This window comes from Solanum pennellii, chromosome 4 (genome assembly GCF_001406875.1).
Source record: "Solanum pennellii chromosome 4, SPENNV200".
Classification (NCBI taxonomy): domain Eukaryota; kingdom Viridiplantae; phylum Streptophyta; class Magnoliopsida; order Solanales; family Solanaceae; genus Solanum; species Solanum pennellii.
In genome coordinates this window covers 77,067,936-77,089,304 of record NC_028640.1, presented here as the reverse complement: position 1 = coordinate 77,089,304, position 21,369 = coordinate 77,067,936, and the positions used below count along the sequence as shown (strand labels likewise).

Sequence of the window (21,369 nt, the reverse complement as noted above, 5' to 3'; positions counted from 1 at the left end):
TACAACTTTGAATAAAAATTACAACGGAAGTCGCACCTCTTCATAAAAATTGCAAATTTTCATAAAAGTCACAACTTTTCATGAAAGAGAAAAACTAGATTTGGAAATAAATAAATAAATTTAAAAGAAAATTCTAATTTTCGAAGGCACCACGTAAGCGGACCTAAGATTTTCCTTTATAGAAATATATATATATATTTCTTTTTTTGGTCATTCCGATTTATTCGCCATAACTTGTTATACCTTCTCCTTAATCTCCAACTCTAACCAAACCCTACACGCCGATTCACAGACAACCGTATCAAGCTCTCACCTTCATCCAGGTATCTCTCTCTCTCACCTACCTACATTTTATTTATATAACCAACTTCTCTTTGATCGGTGTTTCTTCTCTTCTCTGCTCTTCTCTTCTCTTTCTGTTACAACTATGCTCCAACAGAATTCTTTTTTTTTTTTTGCTTATTAAAATTTTTGGGTTATTTTTCTTATTAGACGATACTAGGGTTAAACTCATTGTGGTTTGTTTGAGGTTATCTTTGATGAATTTCCATTTCCCAATATTTGATTTCAGCTTCTCTTTTGAATTTTAATACATATGATCATCTGCTGCATGCCAATTAGTTATCAGAATGGATAAGACTGACGTGGAGATGGATGATGTCCAAAATACTGTGGTAGAGTCGATTGATTCCAGTCCTGCTCTTGCTGGCCAACACTCCACCAGTGAAAATGCTAAAATAGGGACGCAAAACCACCCTGAAACTGGGGCTAAGACCCCAATTCCTGCTGAAAATGGAAACGGTGATACAATGAAACAGACTGATCCAAAGGCTGCGGTGGAGGACCACAAGAATGCTGCAACTGAGACAGCGACTATAGGCCAGCCGGAGACTCAAGGTAATACAGCACTTGATGACCAAAACAATGCTACAGGTGGAACAGAAGGAGAAACCACAATTCAGGACAAAAAAGAAGGGGATCCTGATGCAGATATGGCTTTGAAGAAGGAAGAACCTATTGGAAATGTTGTACGACATGATACTACAGGTGTAAACATGCAGGTACATGAGGAGCTACCTACTAATGAAGTAGGTGACAGTGGAAAAGAGGTTAAGGAAGCTCATCAGGCTGAGAACTCAATCAAAGATGTTCATCAAAATGGGAATGATATGATGGTCGATGAACAGAAGAAAGTGGAACATAAAGCTAATACTGCAAGTGTTATCTCTGATCGTGATGATAGATCGAATGAGTTGTCAGAGACAAAAGATGCTGTTAAGAATACTGCTATTGCAAAGATGCCGGAGCCAGCCACTCCGAATTTGTCGGTGAAATGTGACACTGCAAACACTGGACAGCATACTGGGGAAGCATCAAATAAGATCTTTGATGAATCAAAGGTATCTTGTGCTGATACTATCTGTGGGAGGGTTTGATGTGTAGATTTTGTGGCAACTAATTTCATGTTTGTAATTGATCAATTATCTGCTCAACTTATAGATGGCTGACGACGAGGACGAAGATGAGGATTGGAATGATGATGGATCACCAGAGGATCAAGCAGCATTTATGAGAGAACTTGAAAATTTTTACCGGGAGAGAGCCATGGAATTTAAACCACCCAAGTTTTATGGCATTCCTCTTAATTGCCTGAAGTAAGTGCCTGATGTTTTCCGATTGCAGAGATCTTTCATTTAGCTTCAGGTACATATATGATTCTTACCATGAAATTGCCTGATAGGTTGTGGAGATCTGTGATCAGATTGGGTGGCTATGATCGGGTAGGTCTTTGTCTTCTTAACTTGTATGTGACAATATTTTATTTCTATTATACAAGTTTATAGGGTCCCTTACTTGACAATTTAAGCATTTTTTCACTTAAAAAGAAATTCCACATACCAAAATAAATAAATTTCGGGGGTGCTGTAAAGGTCAAGGTCAAACAATTCGATTTATTTGACTGTTTGGCATCAGGATGCACTGTAAACCTAAAATAAATGAACAAAATGTCCCCTTTTGTCAAAAAAAAAAGATTGTGTGAATCTCCTCATTTTTATTTTTATTTTTATTTTCGATTTCAAAAACATGAGGCGATTCACAAGAATATACTGTTTATACTTTAGTTTGTTTCAGTGAAACGATTGCGTCTGTGTTGTTTTTCTTCTGCTGCTAGGTTAATGATTTGTGTGCATATCTTGTGCTGCTGAGAGATGGGTGTCACGTTATTGACTCATCGTCATGCTATTTGTGACGATCTAGTATTAAATCGATTTAATTATCTAGGTTACTGGATCGAAGCTGTGGAGACAAGTCGGCGAATCGTTTAATCCCCCCAAGTAAGCATCTAAATTTAATGAATCCTTTTTCTTTATGGAGCTTTGAACTTAAAGCATGAATCTTCCAATAATACAATGAAAAATGTAGCTCTACCTTTTCAAATGTCAAGTTCTCCCGTGTATGTAATGGAGATGAGGCATTGAAAATTGCAGACATTTTATTTATATTGCAAATGAGATACATATTGTGGCATCCATAATTATAATAATCGGCTGAAGATTATGTATGAGGTATAATTCTGGAGAGCGACCTTCGTGCATGGTATGGAAATAGAGGCTAAATTTAGTAATCAAGTATAATGATTTACAATTTATAAAGAAAGGTCTCGTATGCAAGGATATAGAACGTCAAGAATTGGGACCAAAAGGGCCTTTTGCTTGTTTATTTTGGAAAGCAGGATGGTGCAGTTCAGTCAGTATTGTGTAGTCACCGTTGATGCTGCTTTTATAGTGTCAGTGTAGCTGAAGTCATCTAACATTCTATTGAGGGGCCTGGGTTATTCGTAGGACTTACTTTAGGTAGCTATTTTTGTTATTTGTTTGTTCGGACTTATTTTATTTTATTTTATTTATTCCCTTCATTTTAATATACAAGTACTAGGAGTAACAGATTATATAAAATCAGAATACTTCGATTCTTTTTCTTATAAAATAGAACTAGATTCATCTTTCAAATTATTCAACCTTTGTTTTTCTTTTTGATAAGTAGGGGTCAAAATAGGAATATAAGGGCGGGGACTGATTCTAATTGTCAGAAGAAGGGAGCAAGACTGCTCTTACAGGTCCTACGACGAAAGAGACATTGACTGGAACATCACAAAACAACCCCGTTTCAAAGTTAAATCAACAACTGAGTGAGTTGAGTTTTGTGGGGGGCTTGGGGTAGATGTGCGGGTGCTAATGCAAGGAGTGATGTCGTTGAGTGGTTTGAGTGGGGATGGGGAGGACTCCACTTATTGCTCCCCTCAACCACTAGTAATCATGTAAGGAGGGAGGAAGATGTCTTAATGGATGGGGGATAAATTTCTCATGTTTGGGGAATTTGTAGGACTAAGATACTGCAGCGGATGTTTTTGGTTAAGTGTACCATCAGTGTTAAAGACTTGATAGTATAGTTATAGCCCAAATATGGATGGATGGAGGATAAAGTCATGGAATTACTGAATGAAATTGGAAAAGAATTTAGGGGTGTTTGGTTAGGTTATTGGAGAGTGGGAGAGGAACGAGGGATGATATCTCAAGCAGGGGTGGGTGATATTGTGGTGTATGAGGGGGCACAAGAGGATTGGGATGGGTTGTAAGGAGGATGAGTTAAAGGGAGCGGGAAAGGGTAAATTTGTTGTCAATAAATAGTAAGATCATTACGTGGAACATGAGGGGGATGAATGACCCAAACAAAAGTACCATCAAGGTGGGGATTAAGAAATGAGGAGCAGACTTGGTATGTTTCCAAGATACTAAGATGGAAGCAGTGACCAAGAGAGATGGGTGAAACATGATTTTATCCCGACAAGAGAGAGTGCAGGGGTAGGGAGATGGGTGAAACATGATTTTATCCCGACAAGAGAGAGTGCAGGGGTATTTTATTACTATGAGATGAGAAAAAATTCGAGGTCACGGAAACAAAGAAAGGGGAGTTTATGATAGCAGCTCGTGTTAGGGATATGGAAACCTGGAAGGTGTGGGAATTTGGAGGAGTGTATGGTCTGATGTGGGAAGGAACAAAAAGGGGGTTTTGGGAGGAGATGGCTCTTTCTTTAGTGGAATGGGAAATTCCATAGGTTCTTGGAGAGATTTTAATACTATTAAGTTCCAGGAAGAAAGGCCGGAGTGTAGATCGGTGACTAGGGCTATGGATGAATTCTCGAAGTTTATAAACAATTATTTTCTTATTGATCTTCTTTTGGCAGGAGCATGGTTTGAAGTGGGGGATTCAATATCACTCTCTATACTTGATAGATTCTTAGTGTGCCATTCAGGAGGAGATAGTTCAAAATGTGACACAAGTTCCTTTGCCTAGACTAATTTCGGATCATTCTCCAATTATGTTAGATGAAAGTAGAAGCAGCCACATGAAACCCCCTTCTAGATTCTAGAACACGTACTGAAAACAATAAATTTTGGAGACAGAGTGACATGATGGGTTGAACATTTACTCCATCACAGGAAAACCTTCATTTTGCCTAGCAAAAATCAAGAACCAACACCAAACTTTTAGAAAAATAGAACCGTTACAGAATCGAAGAACCGTATCCATAGAACTGAAGAATTCAGTCTTTTTTTTTTACATTTATGCCCAGCCTTAGCTCGCACTATGAAGAGAGGTGATAGGGAAAAATATGGAATTATGGAAGGGTGGTGGAGAGGTAGAAACATTACTTCTTTTTTTTTGAGAATGTAACGATTTGTATTCTGTTTCCACAAAAACAGAACCTGCCACGACAAGTTAAGGTTTCCTAATTACAATTGAGGAGAAGTATCTAGAAGATCTTCAACCCTTTTAACAAAACAATAATCCTAAGACATCCCTTATTGATTCTAGATCTTCCCTATACTCCTGTTTACACCAAAAATGTAAAATTGAACAAATCAAAACACTTCATCTTCATCTTCTGGATATTGTTGCTCTTGTTCTGATGGCACCTGAGGTTACTACTCCTTTTGGGTGTGGGCTTTGTGGAAATATCTTGCAGGGGTGTGAGGAATTTAGTGGTAACAAATTCAGAAGATACCAGAAGGAAATGTTCGTTGGGATCTTCAGTTGAGGAGAAATCTTCAAGATCGAGAGAAGGAGAAATCGTAAGAATTGCTTGAGACGCTGTACAAACAAACTCCTTCCTTAGAAATATGTTTCTTGGAGATGAAAGTTAGGGAATGGTGTTTGCTTTGCAGTAAAGTCTCTTTATGCTAAGATGCTAGGAATGGTGTTTGCTTTGCAGTAAAGTCTCTTTATGCTAAGATGCTCACAAGAGACGAGACAATTATCCCACACGATACAATATGGATTCCATGGATTCCCAGTGCACTAAGAAAGGTATTTTTTATTTGGCAACCAGAGGAGTGATTTTGGCAGCCGAGAATATGAGGAAATGGAGGATTAGATATGTTAGTTGGTGCTTTATGTGCAAAAACTCGAGAGAGGATATGGATCACCTTCTACTAGATTGTCAGGTTGCTTGAAGGTTATGGTGAGTGATTCTGAGATTGTTTGGACTACTGTGGTACAGAGCATGAGACATCACTCCTTTAGCTCCTATCTAGGTAGTGTGGAGAGAGAAATAAGAGAGCTTTTGTGTAGCTTCTCTTTTTTGGTATATACTACTTGTATACAGGAGTTTTCCCCTATTGTTAATGAAATTATTGCTTCCTTGATTAATAAAAACAACACCAAGTTGACTGTCAATTAAGTAACTTCTTATCTTATTGATATGGACAAACAAACTTCGATTGTTTGTTCCCATGCCAAAAAGATCTTTCTAAGTTTATCTATTTGCTTTAGGACGAAAGCTGGGCAGGAGAAAGGCATAGTGTTCCTTCTCTATAAAATGAATATTACTTTTGAAACATGTGGTACATGAGGATACCCCAACCAAACACATATATAACTTATCAAAAGGAAAAAGCACAGAAACACAAAATACAACGAATTGTTCTCTTTTTGATAAAATACAGAACGACATGTTCTAGTTAGACAGCAAAAGGTGTGGTCTAATCAAGAGAACAACAACTCTGTATATGTGCCTCTTCAGTGTCACCTGATCGATATCCGTCTTGAAGTCTAATATTTGGTAAACATGTATTGGTTCTCAACAATTAGAGATGTTGGGGTGTTACTATGTAAGAATGCCATGTAGTTAGACCCGGAAAGTCTGATGTCTCCAAAAAGAAGACTGAGAGCTAATAAGGATAAAATGAGAGGTGGCAATGACCAGAACCTGTTTCGATACTCAAACAAGATGAGAAGTTACTTGACTAACAGTCAACTTAAACAGAGAACAAAACAGTAGCTTCGAAGTTCTTATTGTAGTATCTTTAATTTTGATTTTTTCCCTTTTAGGATAATCATTCTTCTCTTTCAGGACTTGCACAACTGTGTCCTGGACATTCCGCATTTTCTATGAGAAGGTAATAAACCCAAGAACCCTTTGGTAGCTATTAGTATATTTTTATCATTTTTGTCCATTAAGTGTAGCTTGTAAAATGATTTTTTGGCACCTTGAATAATCTTTCCAATGTGGATTGTTTGTGAAGAGCTTGGTAAAATTACACAGTGGCAGTAATGATATTCTTTTTTCCTGTTGATGGTCTGTAAATGCCGCTACCTCCCTCCACAATATTGTTTTGCTTCTCGGGCCTTCTTTAAACGGAAACCTTTACTATTGACTCTATTATTTTTAATATTGCTCTGCATCAAGAGTTACCCAGAATCCAATTTCATTCTTATATAATTTTTTTGAAATTAGTAATGTTAATTTCATTCTTATATAATTTCTAACCTGTTAATAACCTTTTCATTCCGGTTTGGACTCACTTATCTTTAGTCTATTATCCAACTTTAAACTAATGATAAGATGCATGCTTACTCAAAGTAATAGAGGCAAAATGGAGAAATAATGTGGTATATTATTCCTATTTCTATTTATGTGGAGAATAGTTGGTGATAAGGCAGCTGAATCTTCTTTGGCTTCCTTGCAATTTAATCACTAGCTAGCATATCACCATTCTACTGTCTAGCCAATTTAAACCAAATTCAGATTTTTAAGCCTGATTTAACAACACCTTTTGCTCTGCATATTTGGTTGTTTTTCTTCTCATAGTTCTATTATCTGGAAAACCTATTCATCCTTACTTTAACTTTCTATACCTTCTTTTGTTATGCAATGTTTTCTGCATTATAGGCTCTTTTAGAATATGAAAGGCATAAGATGCAAAGCGGCAAGCTTCAACTTCCTATTGCTGCTCTTCCTGAAGCAGGTGTTGATAATGAGGTAAGCTTGAGTTTACATTCAGCTCCTCATTTGTACTAACTATGTATCTTCTAATAATTGAAACACTAGTCAAGTCAACTGGCAATTGACTCTATCGCCAAAAAAAAAAACCAGCACCACTTAAGCACTAATCTGTACAAAGATTGAATGACTACAGATTCTATCTATTGGAAGGACATACGGTTAAGCCATGTATTAAAATGATACATTTAAAATTTCACCACAAAGCCCAAAAGCTCTAGCCTTTTGAACTTCATGCAAGAAATGCCGTTTTTCCTTCAATACATCCAGAATTTGCTTTTCTCACATTGTCCTCCGTCCGGCCTGGAGCTGCTTTTCATTCTTTGTCCTTGCAAACTGCTAATAGCCTCTTTTAAGCTTCTTGGCACTACCCATTTTACTCCAAAAGGGCAAGTAAATATGAACCAAGTCATAGGGGATGCAAAAATTATAAGTTAGGTACATTGGGACTTCTTCTCTTGAAGATTCACACATGTAACATTACTACTGATTGCTAATGGAGCCTCTTTTTTTTTTCCTCCTTCTACTCTAAAGATAAATCTGGTTGGTTTTTTAGTTGATAGCTGAGAATAATAGATTGCAGTATCAAAGTGAATACATGTTGGCTTGTGATCAACAGGGGAATTAGAAAGCACATTTTTTGGAGTGACATTAATGTCTAGGCATTAACATACCATACTGAGATGTTTACTTTTATTTTATTAAATCTTGAGCCAATAGAAAATGCAATATTTTGGAATGAATGAAATACAATTATGAAGTATTAAGATATAAATTCCTTTGCCCCAGCAACATCATGCCCCACAGCTTAATGTCAAACTCACTAGAAAGATCACAGGACCTGTATGAAAACAAATATTTTTCCTTTTATTATCTAACTTGAATATCAAGTAATTGTTTTCCAATTTCCTAGAAAGAGCATCTTGCCTAAGCTATTCATTATTCCCATACATAATTTCTTTAAAGGTCTTACTCTTGGTATAAATATCTAATTTATTCTCTACTAATTTATTCCACGTATTTGTGACTGAAGAAGTTTTTGAAGTTTTGATGTCTTTAGTTCTCAGCAGCTTTTGATAAAGTCTGCTTCACCCCTAACCCCCCAAAACGCTTCGGTGAGTCTTATAAATAGATTTGTGTCTCGAGTTCTCTACATCTTTTAATAATTCTGCTTCACCCTTACCCCCTAAAAATGCTTTGGTGAGAGTTATAAATAGAGTCTTGTCTGCTTTGATGGACATAGGTTCATGTAGATCATCTTTCCTTTATATTAATCAACTAGTTGACCTCTTAGGCATATAAAGATGTATAAAATAAACCATCTTGAAATAATTCTGTAGGGAAATGGTAATCAAACTCCTGGATCAGGCAGGGCGAGAAGAGATGCTGCTGCTCGTGCCATGCAAGGATGGCATGAGCAACGTCTTCTTGGTTGTGGCGAGGTTGGGGAGCCAATTGTAAAGGTCTGCTGAAATTATAGAACTCAACAAACATTTATTGGTTGTGTTTACCTTTGACCAATGTCTCTTGACATGTATTACTATTTTTGTTATGGATCTCTTGATAGGACAAGAATGCCAAACATACGCCAAAGCGTGAGAAGAATTTCAAAAGCATTGGTAATTGTTATTTCTGTTTTTTTTTTTACCAACCTTAACCTTTATATTTCTTTAGATTATTCGTCTCTGGTTATGATTTTTAAATTTGAAGTATCATATCCAGCAAATCGCTGGTTGGTTTGTGGGCCTAGTGGCTATCAAGGAGATGATAGTATGATACGGGACACGATAGAACGGATGATATCTGTTTCCTTAAGAAGTCAGATAATTTTGATCTTGTACTTGCATTCAGGTTCTATAAAACACAAGAGACCAAATGAAATGGAACATCCTTCGAAAGTGGCACGAACAGAAACATCTAAGCAGTTAAGTCGTTCTTTGTGTTGATTCTCTCATGTAACAATTTTCTTTGTCAAAATTAGTGCATCTTGTCATAAGGCGCTTGGTTTAAAAATCTTAGTTCAATGTAGCTACTCAAACTCCACAATTTGCAATGTTGGTTTCATCTCCATGCCTGTTTTTATTGTTTATTTTTTTCATTTGTAAAAACATGTCAATTTTCAATTTTGTCCTTGCAGCATCCAGACATGTTCATTTTTGAGTAGTCATATCATTTCACCGGATGTGTTGATCCCACATAGTTTCTTTTCTGGAAAAACTAATTATCATAGGCTTCTGAGATTTGATCTTTTAGTTTGAGATATATATGCCTTTACTGCTACTTTGGAGCGTGGGTTGTAAATTGATGTTGCTGTATGATTGAGCAGTATTGCTCTGCCATTTCTTTTCTTCTTTCCTCTTGCCCAGTTGTGAAAACTAAATTAATTTTATTTGCCAGGTTGGTTACAACAGTTGTTGATTTGGGACCTCCAGCTGATTGGGTAAAAATCAACGTGCGAGAAACAGTAAGTTCCTCTAAGATTCCAAGTATTTCTACTTTATGTTTACTCGCTCTTCCGTTGACTCGTAATGTTTCTTCACAAACAGAAAGATTGTTTTGAGATCTATGCTCTGGTGCCTGGGCTTTTGAGAGAGGAGGTATGTACCTCTCGCACCGCGTGTTCTGTTGCTATGTTTTATTGTACACAAATTCCCCTCCCCCCAAACCCCCCACCCACCACCCACCCCCAGGTAAAAGTGGAAGTGTACAAATGTCATCTTTATGATAGTTTTCTAAAACATATGGATTTCCGAATTAGACTACATACCGTCTGTGTTATGTAAATCACATATCATTTGGAAGCACTTTAAAGGAATCCATGCGAACATTGTGCTTCTGTTTCATATGGGTGCTTGACCTTCACCGCAAGCTTTGTCTAGGTAAAAAAGCAAAGCGGCCTCCTTAAAATGATAAAACCCAGGGGAGGAAAATTGTTCATTTTGGAAAGGAATGAGGTTCTGAACAAAGACGGTAGTCTATGCACTTCGGCCTATGCTATACACAAAATAAGGACTTATTTGTGAACCATATTTTTCATATCCTCCACACATCATATTTAAGCGAATGCTGTTTTTATTGTTGCTATTTTTGGGCATAGAACTGTTTCCATTTTATCTGATTGCTTCAAGGGATGGATTAACTAAGTGAGCGGGAAAGACACGTGCATATCATCGATAAAATCCTCGTTTTCACATTTGCAGTTGTGAAGTAGTGAAAGAAAATATTTTCAAGCTTCATTGAAGCTGGCCACCTTTTTAAAAGAGATTTTCCTTTATGCACCGGTAGTTTTGTAGAATATGATATATGGCTGATGCAATTCTTAGTGCTTACTATTCAAACTCTGACAAGTATAAGATGTTCATTTTCGTTAAATCATCCATGTTATATTTCCGAGGACAAAAATGTAGTGGCTATTGATTGATCTGAGTCATTATTATTTAGCATATTCTTGCAGTGAATTCTGGTGTATATTGATCCAAAAGTTTTCATTCCTTATTTCTTGGGTGACCAGGTGCGCGTTCAATCTGATCCTGCTGGCCGTCTGGTCATAACTGGTCAGCCGGAACAACTTGACAACCCTTGGGGTATTACCGCCTTCAAAAAGGTAAGTTTGGTTATTTTATTGATCTACTTCAATATGAATTCTTGTTCTACAACTATCGTGATTTTGCATCATCTGTGCCTTTCTGCTGGAAGTTTAAGACTGATGATATCTAAGGAAAAGAGAAACTAGTGCGTGTTTGTGCCAAGAGAAGACAGAAAAAAAGTTCTTTGTTGAAGTTCCTCCATTATTATTTCTTGGAATGGAGTCTAATTTTTTTCAGAATAGGAGAGCTATTTACTTTTCTGAGATAACGGATATAATCTAAATGCTGTTCCAATTTATAAATGGCTTGCCAACTGGTGTGCATGTCATGTTCACAGTCCTTTTCTATTTTACTATCCCTTTTATTGGCATGGGATAAAATATTAAAGGTTATATAACCAACAAGTGCCCATGAGGTTTCTGGTTGTTCAGTTGCTATATGTTTGATCTAACCAAATAATGTAATCTTGGTCTTCTGATATCCAAACTATACATAGAGATGTAAATACTTGAATTATGACTTGCATTGGTTTTCTCAGGTAGTAAGCCTGCCAGCTAGAATCGATCCACTTCAGACTTCTGCTGTTGTTACCCTCCATGGACAGCTCTTTGTTCGTGTACCATTTGCGTAGTGAAATATTTGACTCAAGAGGGAGTTTTGAACGTTTGGATGAACTTAATTGACAAAGCATGGATGCTGATAGTTGACCAACATTGATAGTCAGATTGTGAATGCTAGGGCCTTAGATTGTGGATCTGTGTATGATGATTAGTTTGATCAAATTAGTTTTTGACGTTCTGTGGGTCAAAATTTTAAAGCAAAAGGAGGCATGTCCTGCTGCTGACACATTTTTTTACTCTGGGAATTTAGCTAGAACCTTTTTGTTTCTGAGATAAATATTTATACTCAATTATTTCTAGTTAGCATTTGACTGTACATCTGATGTCCAGCTTGACCTGAGGTCACACATTTGCTAGTGTGTGTGTGTGTGTGTGTGGAAGAGAGAGAGATATATCACGGGGAGGGGACTAGCATTTTTTGTCGAAAAAACAGTTCATTGTACGTAAGATGAGTTAATGGTGTATAGATAAGTGAGGGATGCTCTCGTGATTGATCACTCCACCATGAGGTGATAAAGCTGAGGGTATCCATTGAGGTTTCAAGTCCCCAGAAAAATAAAAAATTGTGGAGTGTTAATAATGTCCAAGTAAATAGTGGTTGATTGTGGAGGTGCTCAAGTGTTTGTCCTGTGTCTTGTGAAATCAGTAAAGACTGGAGTGTTTTTGAGTATGTGTGTTGAATTTCCGTTGCAGATGTAGTCAGAAAATTGCAGATATTCTCATCACTTTCTCTTTCTCAATAACAAAACCCAAATGTTGTTTTGGTTTTGCCTCGCTATTCTCCGTTCAACACATTGAATATAAACATAAATTTAGTATAATACTTCTCGTCTCCCAACTCATAGACTAATACCTTTTTATTATTCCATTTTGCAATTAATTTATTTTATACATACAAATACAATGCATGCAGTCAATATTATATTGGTTCCTCGATGCCTGGTTTCTTCTTTCTTTACTTAACTTACTTTATCATCTCAATATTGATCTCAGTTTGATTTTCAGTTTCTCCAACGCAACTCTGATTAATTAATGAATTGATATCACAAGAGTAGATCTACTCTTTATGCTTGCCAGTTGCCAGCCGTTAGCTTCCACTTACAATATGATAAGCATATTACAATACATAGCATAATATACATACATGTATGTCTAATTAATCACTCAAAATAAATTAATCAACGCAACCTCTATTGTCATAGAAGCATGATTGTTCATTATCTTCAACAGAAATTACGTATTGGTATACACCGAACTCCAGTGACAAAAGAATTAGGGAGGAGCAACAAACACCACATATAACGAAGATGTTCTTCACAGCAATATGATAAAAATCAGTATGTCAAGTTCAATCCCAGACAAGGGATCAGTCAATATCTGAAAACTCACACTCAAAGCTCTAGTTTATCTTGTAAAAGATACTAGTAATTTGCATACTTAAGTAGTAGTACCTAGTAATCTAAGATTACAAAATTTATCACAAGTTTAGACAATGAAGATGAGCATTGTTATATAGTACTTGTACAAACACTATATATATTTATATATATACATGAAACTCACCTTGCTTTCAAGTTTTCTTCCGTTGGTGGAATTGGTGTTTGTTAACCACAACTGGCTATTTTCTGCACCAGTTACTCTCTAACATTTTGAGTAATTTGAAAATCTCATGATCACGATGGTATATACTAGCTAAAATGGGGGCCTTTCATTTGCAGCATTGCCACCCCATCCAAGCAACTCAGCTGAGAATGAGTAATTATTCCCAAAAGCCATATTTCCTTGGGCAGGATGGGCAGTACCGGCCTCTCCACCACCGGTTACTCCTGATGACTGTGAGGCAGCTGGCTGTACCTATTCAAATTCATACTAAGGCTCTTTGGTAAAATATATTTATTTATTATTGGCGTACTAATTTACAAACAATAGGTTCCATTTTTTTGGTAACAGGTAGTGATATTCATTGAAAATTAATTCATTCACTATACCTGTGTAGTAGGAACATTAGCAGGAGCAGTAGCCTCATCATCTTCCTCCAAGGGAAGTCGTTCAAATACAGCATTAGCAAAAGAGGCAGCCATTAAGACGACTGGACCTGATGCGATCAAAGGCCCTACAACGGATCCTCCAACCACTTGTCCTTGTCCACCTGATAAAAATATAGAGATCCCACTGGAGGCGGGCGGTGCAGGCGGAGGAAGCACCGTACCTGAGAGGCTAAGTATTTCGAAACGTCCGTGGAGTGTGACTACACTTGCAGCAGGCTGACGAAGGTTGACGTTGGTAACTGTGCCGCTACCACTAAGAATACAAACACCTCTCCCTCTCCGCCTTGCGTAATTGGAGATACTTTCCATGATATCAACATCGGTCGAAACTTCAAGCACGTGAGATCGGAGTGCGTTAGGCGTATCTCTCGTCACGATGATTGGAGGCTTGGGCTTATTTTTAGATCCAGGCGGACGGCCTCTAGGACGCCGATTTGGAGCTCCGCCTCCCGAACTTGCACCAGCATCACTGTCAGATTCACCGCGCATCAATCCCAAACTATAATTATTAAAATCCATTCTATTCTAAATTCCGTTCAAATGCTTACTAAATTACTTACAAATTAAAAAGAAGAGAGAGAGAGAGAGAGTAATTTTATTATTTTTTTTTGAAAAAGAAACAAAGGAGAGAAATATTAGTAAAAAATTAAAGGAGATATGACGGGCGGGTCAATATATTAAACAAATAGACAAAATGTGATGCGATTGAGTATAATTTAATTCTTCCCGGCCGTAGCTATACTAATGAGACATTCTAGAGAGTGTGTTGAATGGGTGCCATGCCACGTGCGGTCAAAATAGGCGACGTGGTGTCACCCACGTCGATTTATGGGTACTTGTTCTTTACTCGAACCCCTCCTTTTTCTTATTTTTTTTATATAATAAATTAAATAGTTTAACGAAAGAATGTGTTAGCTTTAGTAGTTAAATGGAATAATAATTAACTAGTCGGATTCTTGTATATATAATATAATAACAAAAGAAAGAAATGAATGGATAGGGTCTTCTCAGAAAGGAAAAAAAAAACATATAATTAATATAAATAAACCAGAAAAATAAAAGACTAGCACTTGAGGAGGGTAATGATGCATGCCAGCACATAATTTGAAACATGCACATAATTATTTTTCAAAAAAAAAAAAACAACCATTTTTTATATGCGTTAATTTGAGTTGAAGTGAGAAAAATTAATATCTGTAAGTTGAAATTACGAAATCTGCTCCTCATGAAACGAATGGTACGGTTTATTTTATTTTGTTTTCAGGAGAAAAAAACGATCCTATTATGATTCATGACTTTTTATATAAGAAGTAACGGTTACAATATTATTAAGAACTAATGATGTCCTATTATTAGTGCAGACGACAAGTAGTGGTTTAATAAAGTATATTACATATAATACTAAGGACTAATTATAATAATTTAATAATATATGTTTGGTATATATCCATATTCACTTAGTAGATTATATTTAAAAACTAAGTTGGGAGTAGTATATGCTTATGTGCAGTGCCCTTGTTTATAAAAAAAAATGGAATTGTTTGAGTTCCAGGCCAATCACGAAACCTCAAACTTGTTCTTTTCTCACTTAGAAAATGTACTAATAAGAAATGTGCATTAGGCCTTCACCAACTATAATAGCTTAGGCAAGCAATCACAGATTGCCATTTCACTCAATATATATATAGTAGTTATAATAATGCTCTAACTATATTAAACTATGGAAATTAATTTTTCTGCATATTGAATTATTTATTTATTCATGCAATCACGTCCACCTCTTCCGTTCAGACCTCAGAAGCTCTTTTTTTTTATTGTTTTAAAACCTTATTACGAAGAAAGCCACAAATCATGTCAAATATATATATACCTCAAAAAGATACTCTATACTGTATTACGTGCTAAATGGTATATTCTTTAACAAAAGAAAAGATACATGCTATAATTAAACATTAAAATACGTTGATTTTTTTAATAATTTTTTTCAAAAAGAAACACTTGTATTTATATATGAACTTCAATATATATATAAAAATATATACTATTCTCGTTCAACCAAATCAATCCTTTAAAGAAAATCTATATATGATTCACTACATTTGAATAATGTTGGGAAACCAAATAAGATGATATGACAGCAATATATGTTATGGAATTGGGAAGTGACGTTTGCTAGGCTAGCTAAGAAGAAAAGAATTAACATTCTTTCTCAATATAAAATTAAAAAAAAGGATAAAGCAAGTTGCACTTGATATATTTTTGTTTCTTGTCGGCTTGTTTTCTCAAATATTTATTCCTCTCCTTTTACCTTTTTTTTCTTTTCCATAAGTAAAATTTTAGGTTATTCTTTCCTATAGAAACATGTTTTAGGTCATTAACATAATACAACTTAGGACATTATTATTTGCTTTACATCTTCTTTCAATTGTTATGATGGGTTTACGATCGCTCCCTAGGATTCCATTTTATTATCAATTCAACCTCCAATCCCTATACTGTCTCGTATATTATATTTCATCATGTCAATCGCAGTTTTGTTTCCACCCCAGACTAGCATCGATACATCTTATTAAAAGACAACTTTGCTTCATGTGACATCTTTATATTACATCCAATGATCCATCTCAATTCTCATTTTGTAAACTTCAATCATCACATCTATGGATATAAAATATAGTGTTTTGAAACAAACATAACTAAGCCATTCAAAACACAACCATACTAACTTCGAACAAAAATTGTGACAACTTGTACGAATTTCTTTCATACAAAGTTGCTCTTTTGTTGAGCGGGAGCTCAGTGAATGAGGCTTCCATTTCATATTTATTTTTTTTTCAAACATTTTTGGTCTATTTAGGACGATGGGACCATGCATAAGTCAAGATGTAACTCAAATATACTTACTCCTATTAGAGATATGATAATGGCACAAGCATTTATCAGATGCACAAAAGGTCAAAGTTAGATATAATGCGAATCTACTCATTCACTCACCTAACTGCATTAAAATTCAAAATGAATTGAGTGAGATCCAAAATAGAAAACACCAATTCTGACAAATCTGAACAAGGAAATTTATCTGTTTCTTCATCATTTTTTCAGCTCACCTTAATTGTGGTTAGGTAATTCCACCTGTCTAATCATTCTCTCTGCATTTCCTTCAAAATCAACCAACCAGGTAATAATTGTTTACCTCTGTAACTTCTTGACCAACAATCGCTTTATGCAAAATGTGAGAGGAGACATTCATTGAACAAACTAAACATGTATTAAGCTGAAAAGGTAACACATCTATTACCCTGACATCCAATCTAGCTACTAATCAGAAGCAGTTTTAAGCTCAAGCAGTGAAACACGAAAATATAACAAATACAAACTCAGAACAAAAAGAGCACGAAATTCCAATCTCCATAAACAGAAGGTCCGCGCTCCTTCGTACAACAGGGAGTATTATAGTTCCCAAGAAAATACTTTGTCCAGATGGAGTACTGGACCAGATATAGACCATTCAAATCAAATTCTAGCAGAGACTCAGTCATAATATCATCAAAAAGTAAGGTCCCAACATCCCAATATTAAGGATAGATAATTGGGTTACGAAAGAACAAGGAAAACCAAAGAGCAGATGTCAAAATTTTAGAGTCTAAAGGAAGCTATGACCAACAATTCGGGTGAACACAGAGAGCATGACTTGGCTCAAAGACACTAAACCCAATCCATCACCGCCATAAACACAACATATAAGCATGTTCATCTATATTAGGCTTCAGATATCTACTGCAGAATTGCAGAGGATTTTCCACCTAAAACGGCCAACAATTTCATATCAGCAAATTGCAGGACCAACATTCAGCAAGAATGGCCGTCCATTATATATCTGTTATACTCTATGACTATTAATAATAAGCTATTTGAAGCAAGCAGAAAGAAATATGCAATTAGGAAAATCACTGAGATTCTAATTAACAGTAAAGTTTTTCTTTAAAAAAAACAAACTTCGTATACAGGCTTTCGCTCTTTGTTGAGTATAGATTTCACGACTCTATAAAAGCTTTTTGCAATATGGACAAGCTTCATAAAGCAACTCTATGCCAACAAAGATGGTAAACTCTAGCTCAATATTAAGAAACACTCAACTACCTGAGATTCACACTTCACATGAATGATTCATTATGGAGAAACCAGAGCAATACCTCGTCAGTATCACAATAGATATGGATGGTGAACTGGCTGAAATCAGATAAATTTAAGCAAAATTATAATAATGCCACCATCGTACGGTGTCCTTCCTTCTCCATTGCACATCTTCCTATTTCTTGATTAGTCTTAGACAGTGTGACTACATCATTGTTTCGACAATTCGTCAAACTCCAGATTTGATTTAATGTCAATGGCAGAACTAATTAGCTCTGTAGGCCATAAATGACATGTATCTCTCTTTTCAGCCAAGTCTGGCTACCTCGGTATCTAAAGAGTACTTGTCCTCTCACCATTCCTTTGACTTAGGAATTTAAGACATCCCTTTTTCACCATGGTTTTATCATCTTCTTTTTCTGACATTTTAAATGCCAACTTATATGATTGTGATATCTTTATATTCTCCCTCCGTCCCGATTTTTCCTCTCAAAATAGGTTTTACCTTTCTCCAACAAGAATAACACCTTTCTATATTTAAAACAATTTAACTTTAGATTTACTAATTTACCATTTATGAAATGACTTATAGCCACACAAATGTTTTAGATCACAAGTTTCAAAACGCTCTAATTTTTGTTATACTCCATGCCAGGTCAAAAAATGTGACATGGAAGGAATAATTCTCTAGCTTTATATTTGGAAAAAGAAAACTAATCAATTACTGCCTAACCTAGACCAACTCAATCAATTTTATCCACAATACAGAATTAGGTGATTCTTTTTTTGGATGAAGGTAGTATTCTCTACGTAATAGAATCACTGGGTATGATTACACATTTTTCTGTTGAAAGAAGCACAGATGCACATAAATACAATCTTATAAGATAATAAAAGAAACTATTTATTAAAATGTTTGGATGGAATTTGACTTAACTTAAATGGAAGACCACAGCCCCAGGGCTACAAAGAGAATGATACAGAAATTTGCTAAGTATAACATTCAAGTCATTCACGTTGATAAAATATTAAAGTGTAAAAACGAAGGAGTAAATGTACGCAAGGAAATTCTAAGATAAATACATACAGAACGAGCCTGCACTTCATTAAAGTCATGTAATATCAAAAAGGGTACATAATTTTCCAGCATCAAACCAGTCAACACTTTGAAATAAATAAGTTGGGATAGTTTCCTAAACCAGTCAAAACTTTGAAATATATCAGAAGTAAAACATAAAATCACAACCTAAACATCTCAATACTAATGTGATATCAAGATAAACTAAGAATCTTGAGGTCTAAGGTTGACATACCTCAGAAGTAATTAGAAGCAAATACTACAGGTACCCTTTATTGAAGTGTGTGATCCTCTCTCCAAAAGTTTGAGTTGTTAGAAAGAACCCACATCTAGTTACATAATTATGTCTCAACATACCCTTTCACGTGCAGTCTGAGTATTTTTCATGGGCCAAGCACATGGAATTTCTTGTTGATAATGGGTGAAGCTGAGATTGAACATAGGACCTCTACTTGCCTGTAATAACATGTCGACGTGTCTAGCCATCTCATTTAAAAGTTCAAAATGTTAGACACTGCACGCCTTTATTTACTTAAATAATTATATCCCGACATCCTTCATAATTTATCTACATAAGATGTCAATTTTTAAGCATACGTACTGTAGAAGCAGAAATGATACACTTCTAGTACTAGTTCAAGATAATGGGCATGAATCCTACTAATAATAATACCTCTTAAACAAATAAAACTTAGATATTTACCCTACAAGTATACGATTCATTATCCATCAAATATATTGACTGTTTCTGGGAACTCTTGAAGAGAAAAGGCTTTGACTTCACCAAATCTCAACTAAAGCAGGCTGTCCCCCTCCATTATCGCAAATTGAAATTGGGAATTCAAAATAGCAAGATTCTTAAAATTTGATGACCGTTAATACAAAATCCTTATGGAGTAATTAACATAAGAATAGAAGTTAGTCGAACCAATACATAGAAACTTTGAACAATTAACAAAAATGTTCATGTAGAGCTAAGATAAAAGGAAATAAAACATCATGCTGATAAACCAGTAAATGCTATTCAAGAACCTCACCTTGAAAACAAAAAACATGCTACATTATATCCACAAAAACTTAAAGCTTACATGATTTCCTTTTCTAGGTATAGATAATTATTTGGCCCTATAAAGAAAATGAGTTCAGAAGTATAAGTATATAAGGTCCCTATACGCCAATGAGCAGCAGAAACTCCATAAGGATTTACAATTCCCTGAGCATTCATTAAACTTACAGAACGGCATGGAATTCTCGCGAAGCTCTATTCTTCAGCTCTTTTAGCTTTGTTCTTGTTACCGTATATCAATCCAGTTTCCTGCCAAAATTCATGAAATGGATAAGACTAATACTGAATACAGCACAAACACCCCTTAATGGAAATGAAAAGGGCAAAGTACCTGCGGATCAGGAACGGGTTTTCGCTTCTCAACATAGCGATAAGCATCTGATGCAGCCGCCAAAGCGGCCTTTTCCTGTCACCCAAAAATTAACAATAATTGAGGGCTTATCAATTGATTGACTTGTAAATACAAAAATGAGAAATACCTCTTGCTGCCTCTTGAGTTCCTGAGATGGCTTGACCCATAGAAAGTAAGCTAAAGTACCGGCGACAACCCAAGATGCCAAATTGCTTCCACCCCTTAAACCTCCGGTTAAGTTTCCGACGAAGGATCTAACATTACCCACCGATTTCCTCCAATCACTCGCCATTCCAATTTCTTCCTTCTCCTGAACAAAAATCAGTTTTTCCCCTAAATTAACTGAAGCAGCTCATGCAGAATCCACAGTTGATTGTTACTGGGAATTTGTTCTGGTAAACTGGGTTTAACTTAACGGCCCATCGAGTTACGGGCTCAATTGGATCGGATTTCTGCCTAAGCCTGCTCCATTAACCAAGTTATACTTCCCAAATGAAATCAACCTGAAAGCCCATTCCATTAGTTTGAGTGTTTACCAAAGGTTACGTAACTCGGATGATTCATTATCGAGATACTTTTTATTTGTTATTGTATTGAGCAATACTATAATAAATCTATTAAAAGTTAATTATATATGCAATATATATTAATTATGATTGTTTAATAAGAAATTGACACATGATATTAAAATGTGTTATTCATTAATTAAATTTTATTATATGTGCTCTATAACTTGCTCTCTGTAATATGTATATGTATTTAAAATGTATTATAAACATTTTAAAATGATCAAGTGAAAGAAAATAGCATTGCTATAAATGATAATATTTTCTTAATATAGTATATTTATGTAAGTTTTTCAAAAAAAAATTGCATGGCTACATTACTTGGATATCTATATTTGGAATTAAAAAGATGAAATAATTCAAATTCACTTATATGATACTTCAGATATTATATTTTAGAGAGAGAATCTTAAATAGTCTATTGTTTTTGGGTTAAAATTCAAAATCATTTTTGAATTATGGAGCAGTAATATATAATTTTTCATGTTTGCAATATTGATGCACTTTTGATCCTCTCCCAAATTATTGTCTATTTATTAACATGTTTTGTCTACAATTATATGTATGGAATGC

General features: G+C 35.4%; 3 protein-coding genes across 5 annotated transcripts; 1 reads left to right on the top strand and 2 right to left on the bottom strand.

The window, feature by feature from the left end:
• Positions 1-225: 225 nt before the first annotated feature.
• LOC107018023 (AT-rich interactive domain-containing protein 5) lies at positions 226-11,868 on the top strand. 2 transcript variants are annotated; one of them, XM_015218360.1, is made up of 14 exons: positions 226-323; positions 622-1,400; positions 1,501-1,655; positions 1,742-1,781; positions 2,284-2,336; positions 6,416-6,461; positions 7,235-7,324; positions 8,686-8,808; positions 8,913-8,964; positions 9,197-9,269; positions 9,743-9,809; positions 9,892-9,942; positions 10,857-10,949; positions 11,471-11,868. In XM_015218360.1, the coding sequence occupies exons 2-14, from the start codon at positions 630-632 to the stop codon at positions 11,561-11,563; spliced, it is 1,707 nt and encodes a 568-aa protein (XP_015073846.1). In that variant the 5' UTR covers positions 226-323; positions 622-629; the 3' UTR covers positions 11,564-11,868. The 2 variants fall into 2 exon arrangements, with proteins under 2 accessions (XP_015073846.1, XP_015073847.1); XM_015218361.2 differs by having other exon boundaries at positions 572-1,400.
• Positions 11,869-12,851: 983 nt separating this feature from the next.
• LOC107017150 (AT-hook motif nuclear-localized protein 27) lies at positions 12,852-14,281 on the bottom strand. 2 transcript variants are annotated; one of them, XM_015217424.2, is made up of 2 exons: positions 13,541-14,281; positions 12,852-13,400 (listed from the first exon to the last, which is right to left on the bottom strand). In XM_015217424.2, the coding sequence occupies exons 1-2, from the start codon at positions 14,117-14,119 to the stop codon at positions 13,245-13,247; spliced, it is 735 nt and encodes a 244-aa protein (XP_015072910.1). In that variant the 5' UTR covers positions 14,120-14,281; the 3' UTR covers positions 12,852-13,244. The 2 variants fall into 2 exon arrangements, with proteins under 2 accessions (XP_015072910.1, XP_015072909.1); XM_015217423.2 differs by having other exon boundaries at positions 12,852-13,406; positions 13,541-14,271.
• Positions 14,282-19,679: 5,398 nt separating this feature from the next.
• Positions 19,680-20,689, bottom strand: LOC107016243. The gene is made up of 3 exons (XM_015216731.2): positions 20,358-20,689; positions 20,210-20,284; positions 19,680-20,127 (listed from the first exon to the last, which is right to left on the bottom strand). Exons 1-3 carry the CDS (start codon positions 20,520-20,522, stop codon positions 20,074-20,076), a joined length of 294 nt encoding a protein of 97 aa, XP_015072217.1. The 5' UTR covers positions 20,523-20,689; the 3' UTR covers positions 19,680-20,073.
• Positions 20,690-21,369: the final 680 nt, after the last annotated feature.